At 39.6% G+C, this 16,615-nt stretch overlaps 1 protein-coding gene across 1 annotated transcript in view; it reads right to left on the bottom strand.

The window, feature by feature from the left end:
• Positions 1 to 16,615, bottom strand: part of RRAS2 (RAS related 2) — a 77,097-nt gene that overhangs the window by 3,961 nt on the left and 56,521 nt on the right. The window contains exons 2-4 of the mRNA XM_049890482.1: positions 6,137 to 6,224; positions 4,918 to 5,020; positions 4,624 to 4,732 (exon numbers count right to left, since the gene is read on the bottom strand). Coding sequence (XP_049746439.1) covers positions 4,624 to 4,732; positions 4,918 to 5,020; positions 6,137 to 6,224 — 300 coding nt within the window. The remainder of the gene's footprint in view (positions 1 to 4,623; positions 4,733 to 4,917; positions 5,021 to 6,136; positions 6,225 to 16,615) is intronic.

A 16,615-nucleotide genomic window follows, 5' to 3' on the forward strand; every position in this document is an offset into this window, starting at 1 on the left:
CATGTGACTCTAAGTCCAAAAAAGAGTTTCTTGTCATTATCTTGTAATGAATAATTCCTCCGGCCATGCCACCTGCAGGCTACAAAGACACTTTTAACCCTCGTAAAAATCATATATAAGCCCTCACATAAAATTGCCTTTTGGGATCCCACAGAGACGGTGTGCGTTACTGTTGGATCACTGGTGGTGGACACCTCCTAAATAAACCTTCTCACTCCTTCTGACTTGAAGTACGTTTCAACGGCTCGACTGCTCCAGGGCACAGACCCTAATCGGGCAACAATTAATAATTAGATTTGCTTCATCTAATCCTCATCTTTCGTACGTGTGGAAAAGGCTTTATTTCACCTTCCTTTTTGAGACAAATTTTTGATGAGTATTGAATTCTAGGTTGACAGTTTTTTCTTTCAGTACTTAAAAGATGTTGCCCATTATCTGCTGGCTTACACTGTTTGTAATTAGAAACTGCTATCACCCTCATCTGTGCTTCTGTATGTAATGTGTTTTTTCTCCTCTGGCTATTTTTCAGATTTCCTCTTTATTAATGATTTTAAGTGATTTCACTTTTCTGTGCCTTGTTGTATTTTTCTTTGTATTTCTTGTGCCTGGGGCTCATTGGGTGTCTTGAATATGTGCATTTATAGTTTTCATCATATTTGGAAAGTTTTCAGCCATTTCTTCTGTTGTTAATCTCAACCAGTGTATTATTCATCTCAGGCATTATAGTTTTAATTTCTGCAAGCTTGAATTAGATCCTTTTACCTCTTCCATGTCTCTGCTTAACATATCCAGTCTTTCCTCTAGTTCCTTGAACATATGGAATATAGCTATAACTGTTTCAACATCTTTGTCCGTTAATTATATCATGTGTCATTTCTGGGCCTGTTTCTATTTATTGGTTCTTCTTCTTTATTATGGGTCATATTTTCCTGCTTCTTTGCACACCTGGTAATTTCTGAGTGGATACCTGGGTGCTGGATTTCAGTGTACTTCTTCAAGTACAGCCAGAATGCTCCTTAGAAGTGAGGATGGTGAGACCTCATCTCACTTTGGACATGTTATTAGGAGAGACCAGTCCTTGGAGAAGGACATCATGCTTGGTAAATTAAGGGGTCAGCAAAAAAGAAGACGACCCTCAACAATAAGGATTGTCACGGTGGTTGCAACGATGGGCTCGAGCATAACAACTGTGAGGATGGTGCAAGGACCAGATAGTGTTTTGTTCTGTGGTACACAGGGCTGCTGTGAGTTGGAACTGACTCAATGGCACCTAGCAACAACAACGAGGGTGCTGGATATTTTGTATTCCTATAAATATTACGGAACTTTCTCCTGGGATGTAGTTATTTGGAAACAGTTTGATCCTTTCCAGTCATGCTTTAGGCTTTGTTAAACATTTATTCTAAGGCTAATTTTGCCCCCACTAAACCCATTACCATGGAGTCAATGCTGACTCCTAGCAACCTCATAGGACAGAGTACAATTGCTCCATAGGGTTTCCAAGGCTGTAAATCTTTACGGAAGCAGACTGCTACATCTTTCTTCTGCAGAGCAGCTGCAGGGTTCGAATCACCGACCTTTCAGTTAGCCGCTGAGCACTTAACCACTGCACCACCAGGGATCTTTTTTGTCTTCTGAGTACACTACTCAATACCCCAAGAATTATGAAATTTTCCATTCTGGCTGATTGGAATAGTAATTATTCTTGGCCCTATCTGAGCTCCAAGTATTGCTCTCTCTAATCCTTTCAGGTGGCTTGTACCCCCAATTTAACATCCCATTCTCACTTCAATTTAATACTCCATTCCCACAATTCAGCCCTTTCAACACAATATTATTAGGTTATTATATTAATGTATATGCATCTAACAATTACTTCATAAAACATATGCCCTATTACATCCCAAGAGAGTGGTAGACAGATTCTACATAGTATTGGTATATTCACATTTATGCAATTTTTTAATTTACCTTCTCTCTCTTCAAAATAACATATATACCATAAGACCTATGGATTTAAATTATAAACCAAGCAAACAACAACAAGCAAAAAAGTCAAGAGAAAGTTTCACAGAGTCACCAACTTGGACAGAACAGGTCCTACTTTAAGAAGAATTGACATGAGAAATGTTTTCCTATGAAAATATTACCATGCTGTTACAAATTCCGGTCCATCCTCCTGGGACATCATCCCTTCTTGCCCAACTCTATACTCTTAATTTGTTTCATCCAACAAATTCTTAGTAATCCTCGAAGGCTCAAGTAATCAGAAACTTCACCTTATAGTTTTGATGCTCTTTTAGAGCTCCCACCACACTCTATGGCTACCACTTATGAAACTCTTAATATTTTGATTTTGTTTTTTCCTTCTCCCCTATTACAATATGTCCTTTGAGGCTGGAGAGTAAAGCATATCTGCCTTTGTATACCCAGAGCCTAGAAGAATGCATAGCAATTAACTAATTAACACATGTTAAGTAAATGGAGTATTACGAAGCAAATGAATCTACTGTGTATCTTAAAGTAGAAGAAAAGATGACATGGGGAGAAAAATAAACACTGAAACAAGTTGATATCAATAAATTACTTACTTTATTAATATAAATCTGATCTGGAAGGAAACTGTATGTCCTTAAGAATTTCATATTTGTCTTTTGCTCTATTCCTCAAAAAAGATACCCTATTTTGCCCCTTCATGCACAATGTAATTCAGCTAGACAGAAAAGGCAAATGACTATCTTAATACTAAAACAATACCACTGCTAAGGTCACTTACATGCTTCATTTATTTATTTTTAAAGTATGGTTCCATATCAATGTCTTCCAGGAATCAAGGTCAGCAAAGCCTGTGTACATATTTCTGGTCACGAAGTCTCTAGCCACATATAAAGCTGCTTTGGAGCTCATTGATGTAGCATAATTTTAATTAACAAGTAGAAATAGCATTACCACCACCAAAGCAAACAAAAAATGAACAAAAAGGACACCACATGAAACAAAGCCATGGCATTGTGAAGCCAGAAATCAACAAAAGGAAAACTACTATTGGTCTCTTTCCATTAGGAGAAAGGAGAGTGAAGAAAACCAAAGACTCAAGGGAGGAACTAGTCCAAAGAACTAATGGACCACATGAACCACAGCCTACATGACACAGAGACCAAAAAAATTAGATGGTACCCAACCACCACTACCAACCTCTCTGACTGGGATCACAACAGAGGGTCCTGGACAGAGCAGGAGAAAAATACCGGACAAAAAATCAAATTTATAAAAAGGACCAGACTTACCGGTCTGACAGAGACTGGAGGAACCCCTGAGACTATGGTCCTAAGACACCCTTCTGGCCTGGAACTGAAGCCATACCCAGAGGCCACCTTTCAGCCAAACAACAGGGCCATAAAACAAACAATAACACTCAAGAAGAATGTGTTCCTCAGAATACTCAATTATAGGAGACCAAAAGGACAACACTTGCCCAAAAGCAAGGATGAGAAGGCAGTAAGGGGCTGAAAACCTGAAGAAAGGAAATGGGGAACTCAGGACAGAAATGGGGAGAGTGCTGACACATTGAGGGGAATGCAGCCAATGTTATGGAGCACTTTAAGTACAAACTCTTGAATGGGAAACTAATTTGCTCTGTAAACTTTCACCTAAAGCACAATAAAAAATTGAAAACAAAAAAGGACTGAAAACTATACAACTGTTTCCTAGAAGTTCCCCAACTCAAGAGAATTTCATAAAGAAATGGAATACTAAACCTTACTTCCTGAATAGTCTGATCTGGTAGGTCTGAGCCCTATCCAGACATAAACTAAAAAGGAAAAAAAATCAGACGCCATTGAGTCAATTTGAAGTCACGGCAACGTCATGTATGTCAGAGTAGAACTGTGCTCCATACACAGGGTTTTCAACGGTCAGTCTTTCAAAAGTAGATCTCTAGGCCTTTCTTCTGAGGAACCTCTGGGTTGAACTTTTACCTCTAACTTTTTAGCTGTTCTCCTTCCCCCACAAAACGATGACAGTGTACAATAGATACCAAAATACAAATAATAAATTTGTATTTGTATTTGTATTTATTGAATAAAAAACAAGTGAGAATACACTTGCTTGCGACTAAATACTAAAAATATTCTTTTCTTGCAAGTTACCATTGTTAGAGACAGCCAACATGAGGAATTACCAGAAAATTTGATCATTAATAAGACTTAGGAAAAATGCAAATAATATAATTTAATTCAAAGTCATTCTCTAAATGAAGGTAACTTAACAGTGAATAAATTAGGCATTTCAGGGTAACTGTAAGATTAACTAAATTAGAGTTTTGGGTGTTACCAAAAAGATTACTGTAGGTTAACGGAGCTTGTGGGCCTATAGAGTTCTCTCAAGTTCTGTGGAAAGCTATGTGGAAATTTAATTTCCTTCAAATCTACTTCTGTTTTATTTTTTACGAACTGTGACTTCTGTAAGATCCAGTGTGCCAAACTCAGCTATGTGCATTTAAGCGGCATACAGCACATTTATTTATTTTTATCAGTGGTACTTTCAATTGTTTCATTAAATATAGCAGTTCACTTATATATAATTATAAACAACTGACTTCCCAACAGCTAAATTTCTTCTCACCTGTCTTTGATGATCCAGGTCTGCTTTATTACCAATTAAGATCATTGGAAACTCATCACGATCCTTTACTCTGAGAATCTGTCTTTGAAATTTATAGATTTCTTCAAAACTAAGAAGAAAAAAACGAAGGCCAATTAATCAGTTTACCAAGGATCAGATTTCAGCCAAGTCCCATGCTTTGTTTAGTGCTTTATTATTTCTCCTTTTTTTCTATAAAAAAAAAGAAAGTCCAAATTCAATAAAGTAGTAATCTAGCGATGAAAAGCAGATCTATATTTTAATATCAGTACAAACCTGCCTCTATCTGTGACTGAAAAGACCAGCAGGAAACCCTCTCCAGTCCTCATGTACTGTTCTCTCATAGCTCCAAACTCTTCTTGTCCTGCTGTATCCAGAACTAAAGAAAAAGAAAACAAATGTAACTGTGTTGGGTTTTCATTTTATACATGGCTTCTCCACAAGGGTAGCCCCAATGAATGTGGGTCCTCTAACGAGCATTGAAGCCAAAGTGGTGCAATGGTTAAGAGTTCAGCAGCTAAACAAAAGGTAGGCAGTTTGAATCCACCAGCCTCTCCTTGGAAACCCTACGTATGGGTCAGTTGTACTTTGTATTACAGGGTCACTATGAGTTGGAATCGACTCAATGGCAACAGGTTGGTTTTCTAATGAGCATCACACTTAACAGAAATGGCTTTCTCCTCTTAGTACTCTATTCGCAGTATGAAAGACAAATATATTCTAATGGCAGAGAGTTTCAGAATTAATCTTCATCAGGACAGGTTGATTTTGTGGTTAGAATGCATTTGCATACCAATTACAATGTTAAAAATATCAAACCCATCTCAGCAGATGGAGTCAGATAAACCTCTGAAGGCACTTGGGTGTTTTTTCCTCTCTACGACAAAAAAAAAAAAAAAAAAAATTCAAAGAGATAGCTGTAAATTTGAGAAAGTTTGGTTCTACCCCTCAATACCACACTTAAAAGTACAGGTGCTAATGTATTTCTTCATCTCTGTGAATAAAAGGACCATACAAATTAAAGGGTATGGCTTTCCTTTGGCGGAGGTGAGATGTTTAACCAGTCACAAAACACTACTTCCTAAAGCCTCTGTACTATAAATTCTAAACAAGTTTGCAAATATTAAACCTTTTCTACACTTGCTTCACCCATTTTAGCCTTCAGCAAAAGGTAAAGAGTTCAAGACTGGATGTGTTTTTCTCTAAATATCCTAATAAATAGAACTTCAACAAGTTACAAGGACAAGGCTTGTTTCACCAGAACAAAGATCAACCCAATTACTGTTTCATTCTTTATTTACCAAATATTTAAAAATATATATATATATATATATATTTAAGTTGCCCAATATGTAGATTCATCAATCAAAACTAATGAAAGAGATGGGCTAATATTTAAGATCATCTAATATTTCAACTACATTATTTAACTTAGCAAAATATCATTCACTTTTTAAAAATCTGATATGCAACCTATCAAAGGCAGATTACTTACTATCTAGCCGGGCCGCTCTATCGTCAATCACACACTGCTTTGTATAGGAATCTTCAATGGTTGGATCATAATCCGTTACAAAATAGGACTGCAAGAAAAATGACCTTATGTTAAAATTCACTTTGACTTGCCTGTCCACATACCAATGCAACTTGATCAAATTCCACTTATCCAAGAATCAATCAAGATATTTTCATTCTAGTAGGGTATATCCTATGTCAATCCCCCACTAAATGAAATTCCTTCAGAGCCTTCCAAGTGGGAAACAAGTGCAAAATACCTCTCAAATCTTCGTATCTGAAATATGCAAGGAGATTGCAAATAATCAACCGCTCCTTTTTTTTCACATTAACTTATTTATGCCTAAGAATCTATATCTCAAGTTAAATATATATATTGTTATAATTCAGACCTATTTGAATTTGCAACCAGGTGATAAGCATGATTTCTAAGAACAAAAGTGTTGTTGTTGTTGTTAGGTGTCACAGCTACCCTATAAAGGACCATAGTTTGAAACAAATGGAGACAACAAAAAGAAGCCTGGAAGACTCCACCCCCCATCTTCTTTTCTCAGACCTTAAGGAGTTTTGTCTCACTGCCTTTTCCATGATCTTCCATATTATAACAAGAAAACATTATTTCAGGATTTTATTTCATTTGCAGAGATCTCAAACTTACTACTTCGCTGATATTTTTGTTTTTTTTAGATCTTAAATTCTATTTCTCTTTTCTCCCCTTATCAAGGCCTCCCACTGTTGTCTTCCATAAGAAAAGAGAGTTAAGGTATCAGAATGAAAATCTTACTGAATGCACGTATTTGTGTATTACATTTCACAATTCAAAAAAAAAGGTTTAAAAAATAAAACCACCACCACAAGAGTCTTAGAGACAGTGTGTATTTTTCCTCTTTTTCTAGGAGGGCACTAACTAGGACTCTGACATCATCCTCCCTTTGTTTTATCTCCTTGCTGTCCTCTTGACTAACTTCCTCAAAGCCTATTTCCCACTGGCTCATTACAAAATCTGAGGGAATGGCTTGGAGGAAGACAGCTCAATGCTGGGAACCAGCGCCAAGGGTGTTCAGCCATTCTTCAGGCAGAGGTTCCTGGCAGCTGGACCTGCTGGCTCTAGGGAAACGGCATCCTCGAGTGACAGACGCCAGCATGGTGACTTACGCAAACCCCAGAAAGCTACTCAGAAGTCGGCACTCTCAACACGACAGTGAAGAAACCACCGGCACTGGGGTAGAGGTGCGTGTACGGATCTGCTTGCTACCACGACTTTACATATAAACTTTCTTTTTTGTTGTTGTTTTTCTTTTTTAAGGACACTTCCACCTTGTATTTATATTTTAGGATTAATTCTTACGGTAATCCTATTTCCTTTTTGGTGGTTTCACACTTAAATGCAGGGTGTATTAAACAAGGCCTTAAAAGAATTTATCAAAAGGAGCAGCTTTTAATAGAAATCCATCCATTCCCCCCATCCTCCCGGTCCAATTTAAAAATAAAGGGATATCAAAACAATCCTGAACTTATGTTTGGCACCTATACTTCTTCAATAATTAAATATACTGGGCGATATTCTTTGTACCCACTAGTCTAAACAACTTAAAATGGTAGTCTTTCACCAAGCAAGGTTGTTTATAATACTTTTTTTTTTTTTTTAAGATTAGTTTCCTGAAACAATTTGCTCCACAGTGATACCTCTTACCATGCTGTTATCTAGTAAAATCTGTTTCATTGAGGACTTCCAGTTGAGGTGCTGAACTGTCCCTCCCACTTTGTCTAAAATCGTAATGTACAAATACTAAATATATTCTTACAAATGTCCAAATCATGCATAACAGCTAGACTTCTTTCCATGTGAGAGCATTTTGCTTTGTGAGAATGAATTAAGATGTTAACACATATAGTTGGTTTAAACAGCTTTGAGGCCCATTAAAATACATTGTTTTCCCTTTTAGTGGTTGTAGAAGTTTCATTCTTTTCTTTGGATGTCTTAGCTCTTGAAAAACAACCTTAATGTTATAAGAATGTTGTCAATTTGCTAATAGTATGTATTTATTTTACTCATAATTTTTAGACAAATTAATTGTTGGAATTTTTAGAAACTCAGATCCACATTTCATGGTCACTGCATTCTGTTTTCAGAATTTGTCTGTGGAGACCATCGTCTTCTTGTTATAGGTAGTAGATTCTAAAGAGCCATCCACGTTGAAAGCATCTTTATCCCTCATGAAGATCCATCCAAAGAAACATGACTCTAGGGCCTGTCACTGAATCCAAGACCTCTTTTTCTCTCGTAATTGTAATAAGCCACAGGTCAGAATATGCGCAGAAAGAGCATTCCTTGTGTGCAGATAACATACAAGCCCTCATCTTCTACCACAAAGGCAGAGCATTTTTTGTTACTTAAACTTGGGTATCAGACATATGAGGAAGCAGATCACCAATAAGAAATTAGTCTCTGGTAATAGACAGTCCTGGGTTTAATTCTAACTCTATCACTTTCTAGGCTTGGGACCTGAGGCACATCTCTCTAACCTGATTCAGCACCTGTAAAACAGGGGTAGGAAAATCAGCAGATAAAATGAAGTAATGCATATAAAGTACCAAGGCATGCTGATAATTAATACATTGTAATCATGCTATGAGTCGGAATCGACTTGACGGCACTGGGTTTTTAATCATAAATAATAATTGTGATTCTTTTTGTGATGCAGTTAGATGGTCTGAACTGGTGTTTCTGTTCAAGTACAAAGACTTGCCATTCCCAGGGACAGCTATCATAAACCCAGTCCTAGTTATACCACAGACCAGCCATGTGACCTTACGCAAATCTACCTACCTCTCCAGGACTTGTTAGCTTAAATGTTCTGAATCAAAATAAATAGCTCCCCATGCGGGTTTCTGGAAATATTTTCTGGATCTGGGTTGTAATTACATGGGGATATACTGGGATACATATGTACAAGTTTATTAAGCTGTACATTTAAAATTTGTATACTTTTTTGTACACATAAGAATTATATCTCTATCCAAAAAACCAAACCCATTGCTGTCAATTCTGACTCAGAGCAACCCTATAAAACAGAGTAGAACTGCCCTATAGGGTTTCCAAGGAGCAGCTGGTGAGTTCGAACTGCTGATCTTTTGGTTAGCAGTTGAGCCCTTAACCACTGCACCACCAGGGTTCCTATATCTCTGTAAGATATACAAATAAAACGGCTCCCTGTTGCTCACAGGATTCAGTAGTTTCTTCACCCAATACTCAAAGCCCTCCAGTTAGATCTGTGCCTTTCAATGTCTCATTTCTCACTACCTGAAATCCTCTAGCTAATTGTTCTTGTTTAGTTTTGTTCATTTGTGCAACAATTATTTATGGAGCACCTACTATGGCCTTTTTTTTTTTTTAATATGGCCCACTAGGTCCCCACCCTCACAGAGCCCATTGCCTTTTACACAGCATTCAGTAATTGTGCTAAGGTTGAGGTATGGAGGGATGAGTGTTAAATGTATAGACCAACCAAAGAACACAGAAAGCATGGCATGCCAATGGCAGGACTACTCAAAAGACCGTTAACACTGCAGTCGGAAACCCTGGTAGCGGAGTGGTTGAGAGCTATGGCTGCTAACCAAAAGATGTACAGTTCAAATCCAACAGGCGCTCCTTGGAAACTCTATAGGGCAGTTCTACTCTGTCCTATAGGGTCGCTATGAGTAGGAATCCACTTGACGGCAACAGGTTTTTGTTTTTGTTTTTTTTTAACTCCGCAGCCAGGCAGAGGAACTATGTGTACATTCACTTATAAACACAGAGCCCCAGAAATTTGCTAGAAAACAGTCTCTCTCCTGATGCTAAAAAAATTACTGACCACAGCCCAGAAAGGATGATCTGTAGCAGAAAGCAAAGAAGAAAAAGAACAAGCACAGTATTGCATTGTTCTAAATAGCAGAGAGGTTCCGGAGGAGGAGAAAAGAAAGGAGGGTGGACTACAGCGTTGAGAACACACTGAAGCGTTGAGAACACACTGAAGTGGGACATGGGGGAAAAGGGAGTTGGAGAAAGTACTTTCCTGACATCACAGGAAAGGATGCCTGGAGAAGGAAGAAAGGGAAACACCCCCTTTCAAAGGGCAGGATGTCTTCCAAGAAGGGCAAATGGACTTTAGTCTTTTTAAGGTTGTTAGAAGTTGTGGGAAAAATTTAGGATTAAGGAAGCTCCCATTCAGACAAGGACATCTATTTCCCCTTATAAAACCTGATATAAAAAAGTTGTCGAAAGCCCCCAATAACTCAAGAGTGGTATGCTGTAATAACAGGAATACTGATGATGATTACATGCCATCAGATTGCACAGTAGTTTTGGCTGGCTTCCTGAGAGAACTGCCTACTCAGTATCTTCCCATTGAATGAAGCTGCCGTAAGGAAGAAAAGAAAGGGGCAGGGAAGGGCAGAAAAAGGGCTGATGCAACTTCTGTGTTCAGTGAGCCAGAGTGACAACCTACTTTCTCCTACACCAAGCTATCAGTGAAAGTGTAGTTCCCAAGCATTGCCACGGAGCGGTGCCTGGTCTACACCTCAGGACTGGTATTTTACTGGAGACTCTAGGGAACTCAGTGAAACTAGCACATTTTGGTTAAATCTACTACCCTTGCATACAGAAAGGAGAGGAGGCTAAACTGAAAGCACCACTGGGGAGTTGTAAACAAATGACAGGGCATTTCTGAGCACAGCACCATCCCCGGAAGAGAATCTCAGGAGTCCGCTAAAAACATAAAGTATGAGAAAGGGGTGGGAAGGAAAGGGGAGGAGAAGGAAATAGTTGAAACACGTGTGGGAAAATCTACTCAGTCTGGGTAACACACGGTGACACTGTACTATTCTCTACTTTTGTATCTATCCGGCAATTTTCATGTTAAAATTAATATTTTTAAAGCCTGGTGGTAGCACTTAAGGACAACAAAAAGAGTTAAGTCAGGGGAGGAGGACAGTCATCTTTTCCCCTTGAGCTTTCATCTTACACTACTCAAGACCAACTGATCTAGAAGCTAAAATTTCCTCTTGGTCAGAGTGATAGACACATACACATACACACACACACACAAAGGTCAGCGGTTCAAACCCACCAGCCGCTCCCCAGAAGAACGATGTGCCAGTCTGCTTCCAAAAAGATTACAGCCTTGAAAACCCTGTGGGGCACTTCTACTCTGTCCTATAGGGTCACTATGAGTCAAAATTGACGGCAAAGGGTTTGCATTGCGTTTATGTATATACGCACACACATTATAAATAAAACGCTATTTGATATATATTAAATATTTTCTCATTTAATTCTCACAATGACCCTTTAGACAGATATTTCCCTTTACTGATTTTTTTTTTTTTTTTAATGAGGGAAAGAATCATGTTACTTCTTCAAAGTCATCCAGCTAGTAGGTTAGGAGAACACTTAAATCCAAGTCTGATCCCAAGTTCATGTTCTAAAATTCCTGCAACTAGTAAAACTTCAAATTTTACATTCCTTTTTTGGCCTATAAAACGAGGAGTAAAAGTATCATGAGAAGTAAGATTTGTATTTGACTTCATGAAACAAGAAAAAGACGAACTGAAATTCATATCCCTTTCTTTCCCTGCTCACCTCACCTCCCTCCTGCCCCCCCATGCTACACACAGAAACCAGGTCATGAAACGTTCTTGACCTAAAATTCTGCGATTCTCTGCTCACCTCCATTGTAAGTCTACAGGAAAAACACTGCTCGATTTTTACCTCTATCCACAAAAACATATATTACATTTTTTAAATTATAATACATTTTATAAAGATTTGCTTTCTATTAAGATTCATGTATAATACCTTCGCTAGAGGCAGAATAAGAATATGCATGGGCTCTGGAGTCAGACAGACCTGAACAGCAAACCAAAATTTTTCCTACTTCCTAGCTGTTTGAGTCCTTGGGTAAATTGATTTACATATCTAATCCCCACTTCCTCAAAGGAAAGGATCAGAGTAGGGCTAGTTTAAGGAGGGCATAGTCCAATACCCACTTCAGATGTGATGAAGAAAGGTAACAGAAAAGGAAAACCCTGCCAGAGAGCAGACTCAAGGTGTACCTCCCACTCCCAGGTGGGGCCCTCACAATGCTGCCTAGCTGGCTTTAAGAGCTGTGGTTGCCAGTGACTGCTGTGTCTACCCCTTCTCCCTCCTCCTGACTAGGAGTGTTTGCTGAGGTCATCCCACTCCTGTTCCTCCGCTGTATACTGGGTGTGTGGGGCCACTGGGAAGGCAGCACAGCAGAATGGAAAGAACAAGAGTTATAAATCAAACCAGGATACAGTTCTACGACTTCTACTAGCTATGCAAGCAGGTCATTTAGCCTGTCTGAACCTCAGCTTCCTTGTCCGCAAAATGGAAATAATACTAACTTTGTAAGATTGTACAAAGTAAAAATACTTCATTTGGAGTACAAGGCATAGCATAAGACACTGCAGTTGTATTAACTCTCATGAACTTGATTCCAACTCATGGTGACCCCATGTGTGTCGGAGTAGAGCTGTGCTCCATAAGGTTTGCAATGGCTGTGACCTTTCAGAAGTAGACTGCCAGGACTTTATTGCGAAACAACACTGGGTGGATTTGAATCGCCAGCCTTTCTGTTAGCAGCCAAGCACTTAAGAGTTTGCACCACCCAGAGACTCAGTATATGACACACAGTAAATCCTTTAATACTTATAGCTAATAAAGGTGATGAAGATCAAAGACTACAGTCTTCAGTATGGACTGCACCTCAACATAAAGAAAACAAGCATCCTTACAACTGGACCAATAAGCAACATCATGATAAACGAAAAAAAAATCGAAGTTGTCGAGGATTTCATTTTACTTGGATCCACAGGCAATGCCCATGGAAGCAGCAGTCAAGGCAGCAAACAAGGTATGGCACTGGGCAAATCTGCTGCAAAAGACCTCTTTAAAGTGTTAAAGAGCAAAGATGTCACTTTGGGGACTAAAGTGTGCCTGATCCAAGCCATGGTATTTTCAATTGCCCCATATGCATGTGAAAGCTGGACAATGAATAAGGAAGAGCGAAGAAGAATTGATGCCTTTGAATCATGGTGTCGGCGAAGAATATTGAATATACTCTGGACTGCCAGAAGAACAAACAAATCTGTCTTAGAAGAAGTACAGCCAGAAGCTCCTCACTCTGGATATGTTATCAGGAGGGACCAGTCCCTAGAGAAAGACATCACGCTTGGTAAAGTAAATGGTCAGCAAAAAAGAGGAGGACCCTTGACAAGATGGGTTGACACAGTGGCTGCCAACAATGGGCTCAAACATAGCAACGACCATGAGGATTGGGCAGGACAGGGCAGCATTTCATTCTGTTGTACGTAAGGTTGCTGTGAGTCAGAACTGACTTGATGGCACCTAACAACTACAATAAAGCCCAAACCATCTTACTTTCTTTTCTTTGCACTACAAACAGAAAATGATCTCAGTATGCTCTGAATTTCTCTAATCCTTAAGGTGACTATAGTCCGAATTTTCCCAATTTCAAACAGTCTGTCTTATGTTGTTATTTTTGTTAGGTGCTGCTGAGTCAGTTTTGACTTACAGTGACCCCCCCGCCCCACCCCACCAAAGACAGTGTAGAGATGCCCATAGGGTCTTCTAGGCTGTAATCTTTACAGAGGAACTCTGACGGTGCACAGGTTAAGCACTTGGCTGGTAACCAGGAGGTTGGTGGTTCAAAACCACCCAGTGGCTCTGTGGGAGAAAGACCTGGCAATCTTCCTATAAAGACTTACAGCCTAGGAAACTCCATGGGGCAGCTCTATTCTGTCCTATATGGTCACTATGAGTCAGAATCAACTCGACAGCACACAACAACAATCTTTCTGAGAGCAGATCGCCAGGTCTTTCTCCCACAGAGCCACTGGGTGGTTTTGAACCACCAACCTTCCAGCTAGCAGCCAGGCACTTAATTGTTGCCCACCAGAGCTCCTTTGTCATATGTTAAGAGTTCTGATTTTCAAAACATATATACTAAGCTTTATGTATACCATGTAGTTCATACTTAAAATTGCCTTTTACAATTGCTTATTTTTTCATGTATGCACACATGAATGTATAAATAACTGAAACACTGAATGAGCCAAAATTCAACAGAGTTTAAGCATAAAACTTTCCCTTAAAGCCCTTCTGTGGCCAAATTTTCCCTGCTCCAGAATAAAAACAGAGGCAAATCTCAGTTTTTCCCAGTCATTTCTTAAATTATATATATAGTCCTTCAGTCCCTTTCAGCCCCAAGAACATTTTAATTTCAATAATTAAGATGTCTAGTACAATGTCTTGATTGCATTAATCAATACTCATCTAAATTAAGGTTCTCCCCTTCCTAGATCAAGCAGAGATGTCCATGAATGAGGTGGGGGGTCCAAATGGGGGAAATACTAGTTGGCTTCTCTTCTACCCTCCAGCAAAGCTATCTCTGGCTCCTTCATGGCTGGAGCTGAAGGAATGCGAAGAGCTGGGGGGGGGAGGGGGGGCGGGGGGTACACAGCAATGAGATCTCATGTCTGAAATGTGATGTCCATGTGATCTTTCTCATGAAGGCTTGTGGGTTTCCTGGGAGCACCCCCAAGGCAGAACCCTCCCAGTGCAAGTCCTAGGATTTGGGTCAGACCTGGCCATTCACACTTGCAACCTTCAATCCCTGGGTTTCTGTGGGCAACACCTGCTAGTTCATGTCGCTTTGTAGGTAGCCATGCACAGCATTTCTTTCTAGATGGCTTCAAGCTGGTTCCACCCGGCAGCTCAGTGAAACACTCACACATTTTAACCCACAGTCTTTGGAAGTACAGTGTGCTATCCATACAGCCCTCTTCCTTTCTTTCTGTTTTGCTACCTCAGGGCTTTGTATCCACAGATTCACATGGTCATCTTCATGTTCCCCAAATTTAGGAGACACATGTCAAGCTCTCAGAGTAACTCTAACAGAGCTTCCCCATCATCTGGCTTACATGAAGGGAGCTGAAGAGAAGCACCCCTCTCCTCCTCTCCCTTCACGGGTATGTACAGGAGGCCAGAGGGGCTGAGAACACACTGCATACGAACAGCTCTCTCAAAGAATCCTTGTCCTAAAACCAAAACCAAACCCACTGCCATCAAATCGATTCCGACTCATAGCGACCCTACAGGACAGAGTTGAACTGTCCCATAGGGTTTCCAAGGAGCACCTGGTGGATTCAAACTTTTTGGTTAGCAGCCGTAGCTCTTAACCACTACATCACCAGGGTATCCATCCTTGTCCCAGAGCCCTTTAACTCTCAAGGTGTTTATTCCCTGGATGTAGGTATAGGCTAAGGGTAGCAAAATCAATTTAAGATCACCCTCTATGCTAGGCCTTGGAATATGAGGCAACTTGGCACTTACCGTTTTATTCTCAGCCTTTGGTGCTTCATGGGTTAGCGTTTCAGCTAAAATCCTGTTATGTACGTCCAACTAGATTTGATGTGCCCAAGGCCTATACCTCATGCTTTCTAGAACCTCCTTGGAGTTAAGCAATGCACCTTGCACATAGTCGGAATCTCAAAATATCAGCTGTTAGAAAGCCCAGCAGTTATGAAGATGGTAATGGGGCGTTAGGAATTAATTTCCCAGAGCACATATAAGGACCTGGTGAGCTATCGGTAGCCTCTGTTTTCTAAAAGGGGAGCAGTGGCAAATTCCTCTGGTAACACTAGAGAAGACTGCAGCAACTTCGGGCAGCTGTGAGCCATAGCTGGGCTCTCCCTTGTGTCACTTTTTCACAGCAGCTGTCAGGTCACAGAGAACCTTTGTTCCCTTGCAACGCTCTCCCTTATTTTTATGTCAAATGTTTCCAATATGCTTGATATTCCTTCTCTCAAGTACATATCTTTTCCTGACCGAAACTGGAGTATTTCATTTATCCAATATGTATAATTACAAATATCTCTGTCATTTATCCCCTAGTACTCTAATGCAGAATAATAAAAACTATAATAAATTCAGTAACCCCTTGGTTTCTTTTTAACAAAGATTAGTGAGGTTTTCTGTCAAGGTAGCTACAATGAGCCTTTCATGGGACTTATATACAATTTCAACTATTATATATACACCTCATGTATAGTACTTGGTTGCAAATGAATGGGCCTGGTAATGCAATGAGAAAAATATAGTAAAAAGTCAATTTACAAACTGGTTCTATTACAAGAAGGTTTTTTTCTACATCCGTTATTTGGTGCTCATTTCCCCTAGGGAATTATTTCCCTAAATTGTGGTTATATATAGACCACAAAAGCTGCCATTAAAATATGGTTCTGAGCCAGTATGAGCTCCAACTTCTAACCTCTGAAGCACAGTCATTTGGCTCAAGAAGGAACAGGGAGAGAATTCTGTTTCCTCTTCCAGAGTACAGAGCCAGCCTTAGGCAAGGCATACAAGTAGAAAAAG

Source organism: Elephas maximus, chromosome 7, assembly GCF_024166365.1.
Source record: "Elephas maximus indicus isolate mEleMax1 chromosome 7, mEleMax1 primary haplotype, whole genome shotgun sequence".
Taxonomy (NCBI): domain Eukaryota; kingdom Metazoa; phylum Chordata; class Mammalia; order Proboscidea; family Elephantidae; genus Elephas; species Elephas maximus.